Here is an 8,849-nt window from a genome sequence, read left to right as displayed (position 1 = left end):
GCTAAGCAAGCACCTGAATGACTGGGGCGCTGTAAGTTGCTTATTTTCATCAATTTGAGAAACATGGTGAGGGAGTAAGCATGCGGGTATGTGTGTGTGTAGGGGTTGTGCACGTATGTATTACATGTATAAGTTCTTATTTCGCAGTTATTCCGATTTGCATACGTGTATGCACGTATCATAGCTTCGAGTTCTTTAATGCAGCGCTAGAGAAAACACAGAGTGTTCTCGCAGGAGATCCCTGGTCTTTCTGGAAATGACTAAGTTCTCATTTTTCCAATTACTCTGAATGTAACCATCCTCGCATATATGGAGTACGAGGACGTCTGTAAAAACCGCATTTACAGTCGAAGCGGACGCATCGGTTGCCGGCCTTTCTTACGTGCCTCAGTTCTATCAAGAAAGTGAGACTCAATTCTTTTACATTCTGAAATGTTCGATGCCATGCAATGAGTTTCCTGGATATCCGTGCAATTTGACTTGCTGTCCTAACACTAGTGTATTTAAGAAAACCGACAATGCAAACCTAAGTTAGCTAATGAATTCCTGCAAAATGAATTCCACATTCAGAGCATCTTGATTACAAATGCAGTCATAGATAAGGTTGAACGCCCACAGCAAAAAAAAAAAAATATATATATCCCTATCAAGAACGACGCACTAAACGTTCCATTTTGTGTCAGCTTGGTACATTACGAGAGGGTAAAGGCATGCGCTGAGAAGGACATAGGACTTCGAGGCCACACGGAATAACAGTGTGCGGTTAGACAATGTATCACATTAGTACCTTTAGAAGAGTGAGTACAATATGTGCGTCCATAACGACAAGAACACAGAAAACAGCTGCTCGATACAGATATGGTTAAGCAGTGCCGTCATCTTTAACGAAACACGAATCACTGCAGGTGCTTCTGCTACACAGAGATAGTCATAGTAGGCATGACAAGACGATCACAAGATTTTCTCTCATCCGCACACAAGACATGCAATAATATCACAATGAGAACACTGTACATTGATGCGGCGCTAGGTCTCTTCCCTGAACCTTTCACTCTTGGCTATGTTTGTGACACAAGAGGGCAGAGGGCCATCACGTGGTAAACCACGTGATCCTACCCACTCACACTGTCCGTAGAAAAAAGTTCAGCCTCCGAACATGTCCATCACTCTAGCTTTCACTTTCCCATGTGCGCTTGATGAAGGGTTTGTGAAGTACAGTCTGTAACTCATTGGACCAAACGCAGTCCAAATGCACGAACATGGTGACAGAAACACTTGTTATTGTAACAACCGGCAAAGAAAGGGGCTGCGTAAAAGTAAACCAGAAAGCTAAGATGCGAAAGAAAAAATAACCTGGGCTTTGAGATACACGCGACACTTGAGCGAATGCGAAAGGCGCATTGCCAGAGGCCAACGAACAGCGCGGAGCCCCATGCGCTGTAAGAACCTCCAACAAAGCACGACAATTTATCAATTGAGGGTATGTTTCTATATTTTGGCACTGAGTTTGACACAATTTCTGCCAAAAAGCCGCAATACAGGTTGTATTCCGAAACGCTCTGTATTAAGCTCAGCACCTTTTGTGTTCTTGGAAGTGATGGTAAATTGAACAAACCTGCTAACTTCTGTCACAACAGTTGGGCCTAAAGGCTTGTTAGAATCAACACTTGTATTTATCAACGGGAGGTCAAAATGACATTCGAAATTCAGTGCCTGCGGCTTTCGCCAGTGCCCCAGAGGCTAAAGCCGCACGCACTAACGCACGCAAAAATCTCGGCATCGGTACGGGGAGGCGTGAATTCTTACAATAGTTTAAGAAGCTGTAGTATGTGTGCGTCAACTATGTATCTGAGGCTAGGCTAATCGAGGCCTATCTGCTAATAAAGCGTCTGAAGCAATAGTAAACGTGCGATATAATTTAACCTGTATTCTAACGGGACAATACAAAAATACTTGACAAGAGCAGCGGCAAAAATGGTAGTACATCTTCACCGAGTTCCAGCGGTCATCCCATATGCACTGCAGCCGTATAGAAAACACGCCTACAGCGCGTCACGAAGCTCATTCCTGTCATCTCATGGCGGGCTTCTTGCCGCACAGTATTCTATTAAAGGCGTTCCGAAAGTCGGGACTGAATATGGTGTATATTATCGGGTTTATCATCGAGTTCGCGTAGCCCAGCCACAAGAAGAAACTGAACACCAGCTTTCCCGGGTCGCACGTCTCGCACAGTGGCATGACTAGCGCCATGACAAAAAAGGGCAGCCAGCACATGACGAACACGCCCGTGATGATGGCCACTGTCTTGGCTGCCTTGCGCTCGCGCCGGGATTCGAGCGACTCCTCGACGTGCTTCTTCTCGCGTTTTGTGAGCACGAGTAGTCGGCCGATGCCTCCGTGCATGGCTTTGTTCATGCCGTTGCTGGGCGACGACTGATTACTGCTGTTGTGGGCAGGCGAGCTCATGGTCGTCGTGTTGTGCTGCGGTGTGTTCTCGTTGGACGCCACGGCCGATGACGTCGATGGTTCCTTGTGAACGATGAGCACAGCTTTGGCACCCGGCTTGTGGCGAATCCGCTGGCGCGCCACCTTAAAGATGCGCCAGTAAAGCAGGAGAATCATAATGAGCGGCACGTAGAAGCTGGAGCAGGTGGCAAACACCTGGTACGCGGCGTCCTGGCTCACCAGGCACTTCTTCTCGTGCAGGACACGGCTGTGCGAGTCCTTGTCCTTCCAGCCGAAGATTGGTGCTATGGACACCACGAAGGCCACGCTCCACACGAGGAAAATCATGATGCCCACCTTCCGGACGTCCCGCTGCCGCATGTAGTCCACGATGGTCACCGCCCAGTAGCGGTCCACGGCGATGGCTAGCAGGTGCAGGATGGACGCGGTGCAGCACAGTACGTCGCAGCACGTCCACACGTCGCACAGCTCGGGTGGCATTCTCCATTCTCGCGTCACCTCGTACACCGCGCCCAGTGGCATGACCAGACAAGCCACCATCAAGTCCGCAACAGCCAATGAGAGCACCAAATAGTTACTAACGGTGCGCAGGTTGCGCTCCCAGATGATGGCCGCGATGACGAAGATGTTGCCGATTACAGTGGCGATGATCACTAGGCAGAGCAGCAAGGAGACGGTGATTACGACCGGAAGGTTCTCATGCCAGGACTGGCTCAGATTGGCTTGCATGCTGCTCGTGTCGTTTGTTGCCCATGGGTCTGGCTGAGCGTTGCTCCAGTTGTCCTGGCGGCCACTGTCGGCACCATCGACGAGGACGCTGGCGTAGTGCGGGTTGGCACCGACCAGCACCGCCGGCCACTCAGTGGTGACAGCTGCGGCCCTGGTACTCATGGCCGCCCCCCTCGTTACAGTGTCCGCTCTCCCAGATGTCGTTGGGTTCGGCTTCTCTCAAGGTGAATTTTCGCTCACGATCAACGCTCTCGGAAACAGCGCCTCGGGTCGGGTATTTCGTCTCTTTTGAATGGCTTTGTACTGGCCATGGTGCCGACTGCTGCTCTTGACATCATCAACTGGTCCTTGGGCAACACCTGCAAAATTTATGAAAGCGAAGACAAAAACACAGTTTAAAACAGAACTCCCAGCGTCAACAACATGATCAGAGCAAAACTGAACATATTCAATACTCGCAGACACGCCTTATATTATACAAGCCCCACTTTTATTGCTTGCAGTCAACCTAAACTGCAAATTTCAAACTTCAATGTATCTTTATTAGTTGTCAAATATTTTGGCCTGTTTTCCCTGGATGTAATGTACGAAACGAGCAAAAGAGAAATGCGAAACGCCAGTGGATTTCGTGCTTGGTTATTTCAAAATTTCACAAAACTGCTTACGCTCATGAATTTGGGCTTTGTAAAATTGAACCCCACGATATATATTTAGCAGTACACCACTTTAGACAATCGATTCATACATGAATGGTTAAACGCCTCAAAAGACACTCCTGCTATGAGATATTCTGCAGTGGAAAGGTACGGATTAAATTTGGCCACCTCTAGTTATTTAGCCTGCTACCTAAGTATTACCACAACAGCAATTCTGGGTTCCTCTCCATCAGAACGCGGCTGCCGTGCCGGGAAACCAACCCACAACCTTGTATTGAGCAGCCGAACGCTAGTCACCGAGCTACCGAGAAAGGAAACATATCATATAAGTAACCCAACCAGTAGGAAGTAAGCAAAACGATGCGCCACAATATCCTATTGACAAAAGGTGATTGATGACAAACAAAATTGTCTGTAAATTTTAACAAAATAACACATTTCTTTGATAGAGCTTGCGGCGTAGCAAAATCCCCTCGAGCTCGAGACCGCTTTTTTTTTAATTAAATGTATTTAAGGAGAGGTTGGTGCCTATATGTGGCGCCGGCTACTCCTCTTCTCTTGCATGATAGTTGTCCTCGAAATGTTGTCAAAGCTCACAAAACTGGACTAATAACCACATGTACGAACATTCACGTACAAAATCCTAACTGAAATATAAATAAATGTTCGCATTACAGAAGAGTTCACATAACATAAATACTCACAAAACTGAAGTGTTCGCACACAACACATGAGTTCACAAAGCATAAATGTTCTCAAAACCAAGTTCACAAAGATGATGTTGGGCACTTGCGAATTAGGTCCCTCTTGAATGCCGTGCTCTAAATACAACAGTCTTGTCGTCATCATCATCATCATCATCATCATCATCTTCTTCTTCTTCATGAGCCTATATTTTATGTCCACTGCAGGACGAAGGCCTCTCCCTGCGATCTCCAATTACCCCTGTCTTGCGCTAGCGTATTCCAACTTGCGCCTGCAAATTTTCTAACTTCGTCATCCCGTCTGGTTTTCTGCCGACCTCGACTGCCCTTCCCTTCTCTTGGTATCCATTCTGTAACCCTAATGGTCCACCGGTTATCCATCCTGGTTGGATAACAGTCTTGTGCGCAGACACAAATGCCACACGAACACGAAGACACAGTAAACAAGAGTGCCTGCTAATAATAAGAATGCCAGCAATAACTAATATCTGACTTAGTATTTTTGTGATATTTTTGACTCCTCCAAAAATTGTACCAAGGCACGCGCAGCGATGTTTTGTAGTTTTTCTGTCGGCCAAGGACCCAAAATTTTTCCTATGGATAGTGGTCGTCTATCCAAGCCACGTAGTTTTTCTGAAAGCTTCTTACGGGGAGCGTCATGTTTTTTTACAGCGTAGAAGAAGGTGTTCTATGTCTTCTCCAGCCTCTCCACATGAGCATGTAGCACTATTAGTTTTTCTTATTTATACAGGAAGCTTTTAGTATAGGCAGTGCCTAGCCGAAGCCTATGTACTGTTGTTTCAACCAATCGGTTAATTTTAAACGGAATATTGAATTCTATTCCAGGATCAATATTATATAATCGAGAGTTCTGCGCATCATTTATGAACCAAGTTTCTTTGGACAATTTACCGGATAGTTTGTTCAATAAACAACGCGCATCACTCATTGCTAGAGGAATTAGTGATAATTCATTCTTTTGAAGAGCCTCACGTGCCATTTGATCAGCCGTTACATTTCCTGTGATTTCACAGTGACTTAGAATCCACTGGAAAGTTATGTCGTGTTGCAGATCTTTCGCTATGGCGTATGTCTTCTGTATTTCATATGCCAATGTGCTGTTTCTTTTTCTTAAGCTGATTTCATTTAGGCTCAGCAATGAGGCTTGCGAATCACTCAGAACTACCCAGCGAAGAGGTCCTGAATGCTGACATATGTAACGTAAAGCAGAAAGTATTGCGTAAAGTTCTGCCGTTGTGGACGTTGTAAATTGGCAAAGCTTATAAGATCTTTTCTCTTGGTATGTAGGTATATAAAACGCTGATGTAGAGCTTTGTTTCCAGCATGATCCATAGGTATATACGTGAATGCGATCTACGTAGTTAGTGTAAAGATGTGATAAAGTTAATTGCTTTATCGCAACTACGGGCATATCACATTTACGACCTACTCCAGGAATTGAAGTGACTATTTCTGGAATTGCAAGTCGCCATGGGGGATGAGTTGCGCATGCAGGCCAGTATTCGTAAGCAGGTAGTAAGTTTTTGCACCGCCGTATTTCATCATGTATGCGTGCAGCGGTTCTACCTTGAAGGTCTTGGCATAGTGGATGATTAGCGTGTTGTGTTGCCAAACGAAAAAAAAAGTAACAAGTTTCCGTAAATCTTGGTGCATGAAAAGTTGGTTGGCAAGACTCAGCAATTACAAAAGCACTGGCAGATGCACGGGGAACACCAAGACATATGCGAAGGCTTCTGGCCATTATTCTTTGAATTGTTTCCTCTTGATCACGGGATATTCCATGTAGTACAGGGGCAGAGAATGCTATTCTTTGCCTAATGATCGCCGAGTGAATGCGTAATAAAGAAGAGGTTGAACTACCCCATCTCACTCCAACAAATCGACGAAGAATGTTGATTAGGGAGTTGACTTTCTCCTCTAATGCTTTTATTTGGGGAGCCCATGATAACCGTCTGTCTATAAGAATGCCTAAGAACTTGTGTTGTCGCACAAGTTGCAAACGCTGAGAGTCTAGCACAAGTTGGAATCTCTTGAGGCATTTCCTTGTAGAAGGAAGTACAGCAGTTTTCTCAAGTGAAATAATCATACCTCTACTTTTCAAAAAATCGTTAATCACTGTTAGGCCAGCTTGTAACTTTTGCTGAACGGCTTGAGTACTCGTGTCAGAAGCCCATATGCACAAGTCGTCTGCATATAGTGAATAATTTCAGGTAGCAGGCAAGATATGGAGTAATTCAGCCATAACACAGTTAAATAAAAATGGACTGAGTGCACTACCTTGTGAAACGCCTTGATTCACTTTATGCTCTGTGCTTTTGCCATCAGCAGTTTCAATATAGATTTTCCTGTCTCTTAAGAATTCCGCAATCCATCTCAGTGTTCGGCCAACTATGCCCAACTGAATTAACCCATGCAGTACGTGAGTGTGGCTGGCTGTGTCAAATGCACGCTTTATGTCTAGAAACACTGCAATGGTGATTCTTCCACAGCTCCTCTCGTGATCTACGTATGTAACAAGATCTAAAATTGCATCCATCGTACACCGGCGCCTGCGGAAGCCCGCCATATTTTCGGGCAGTGCGTTGGTGCATTCTGTCCACCATTGAAGGCTAGCATCAATCATCTTTTCCATAAGTTTACAAACGCAACTTGTCAGGGTTACAGGGCATAAAGAATCTAACGATAAAGGAGTTTTACCCTCGAGACCGCTTTGTCAAAGGAAAGTCAAAATCAGTCAAGAAGGCTTCGTTGTGTTCGGTGTTCGTTTCTGGTACCCTTGTATTCATAACTAAAACTGCTTTCTGTATTTTAATGCATAAGCATTCTTTGGCGAGTACTCCAGCCCCATCATGCAAAAAGTGTAATGCCTTGTATCTACACAAAAATGCGTAATTAGCAAAGTTAAGACACTTAATTGTGTTAATAGTGTAAACGTAAGTGACTGGTAGCTTTATAAGCGATAAGGAACAATGTAAACAGAAAAATAAGAACAAAAACCCATAGAGATATATAGGGCTCCTGCGAAAATGAATGGGAAAGCTGATAGTGGGGGTGAACCAACTGAAATTGCAGGGTGGGTCAGCTTTAAATTTGGGGCTGGGTCAACTTGAATTGGGAGGTGTGCCAACTTGAAATTTGGGGGTGCGCCAACTTAAAATTGAGGGTATATTTACGCATACTCGGACAACTCCAGTGGAGTTCCTGCATTATTTTTTAAATTAGTATGCAATATAGCGACTCTCTATTTCTTGCTCCCGTCTAATAAAGGTTGTAGATCCGGTTTAATACCCCATTTGTAATCCCTCTCAATGCCCTTCTCTCATCAGAACTACTGATTAAAGCTTCCCGATTATAGGGTTACAGACGGAGTGGGATAAAGTCGAAAGCAGTACATTGATATATGAGAACGCAAACACAAGCAAAAAAACAATACAGGCAAGACTTATTGCACATTTTAATGACACTCTCTTGTGGTATACTTAAGGATAACTTGCGAAGTGTTTGCATCCATAAATGTATAATTATGTGTATATCACCTCCCCCCCCCCGCCCCCGCTGTAATGCTCTTGGAGCGAAGGCGGGTTTATGTAATAAATACATAAATAAAGTTAATAGGTCAACGGCTAGGTAAAATGGGAGCACGTGCCTTTCCCGAACAATTATTAAAAAATACCATTTACCACATAGCTTGCTCCAATATTACTTATTTTTCTTTGCTTTACTTTCTCAATACATGCAGTTCCACGTGCAGCCCAGTCCTTCCCTTTCACTCCATGTGAATGATAAAAATGCAGATAACAGAAACTTCGCTCTTGCCTCCTGTTTATGACACACAACGCGCACATAAAAAGCGTCGGAAGCGTCGGTAGAGGGCATGCATGCGTTTAAGGAACACCGTGAATAAAGAGACGAAATAGAAAAAAATTAACAGGAAACCACGCTTATAAAGTAACAGTAAAGGAACAATTGAGTAGCACCATCTCATGAATATGATAATTGCACGGATGCTCGAGTACACAGAGAAGAAGACAAGAATAAGCTGACGCCCAGAGACGTACGCACTACAAGAGTGCGTTTTTTCCTTCCTAGCAGTTTACGTTTCTTCCGCGCCAGCGCCGCCTAAGACCGAGCGAACTCAGGCACGCGTAAGGAAGCGCCAACGGAAGCAACATTGCATGAGGAGCAGCTAATTTCATTTGCATCGTGTACGCAGCACGCTATGGCGAGGCGTACAGAGGGCGAAATGCTTGTGGCGAAGTCGCAAGTTGTAACA

General features: G+C 44.9%; 1 protein-coding gene across 1 annotated transcript; it reads right to left on the bottom strand.

Moving 5' to 3' along the window:
- Positions 1-648: 648 nt before the first annotated feature.
- LOC119441128 (5-hydroxytryptamine receptor 2B) lies at positions 649-3,530 on the bottom strand. Its single transcript, XM_037705816.2, has one exon. The coding sequence runs from the start codon at positions 3,355-3,357 to the stop codon at positions 2,071-2,073; it is 1,287 nt and encodes a 428-aa protein (XP_037561744.1). The 5' UTR covers positions 3,358-3,530; the 3' UTR covers positions 649-2,070.
- Between the last annotated feature and the right edge of the window lie 5,319 nt (positions 3,531-8,849).

The sequence above is a fragment of the Dermacentor silvarum genome, chromosome 2 (genome assembly GCF_013339745.2).
Source record: "Dermacentor silvarum isolate Dsil-2018 chromosome 2, BIME_Dsil_1.4, whole genome shotgun sequence".
NCBI lineage: Eukaryota > Metazoa > Arthropoda > Arachnida > Ixodida > Ixodidae > Dermacentor > Dermacentor silvarum.
The sequence above is the reverse complement of the archived record's forward strand: the minus strand, read 5'-3'. Positions and strand labels throughout refer to the sequence as shown.

Coding starts and splice junctions, on each gene's coding strand:
- LOC119441128 (XM_037705816.2), bottom strand. CDS start 3,357: ATGAGTACCAGGGCCGCAGCTGTCACCACTGAGTGGCCGGCGGTGCTG.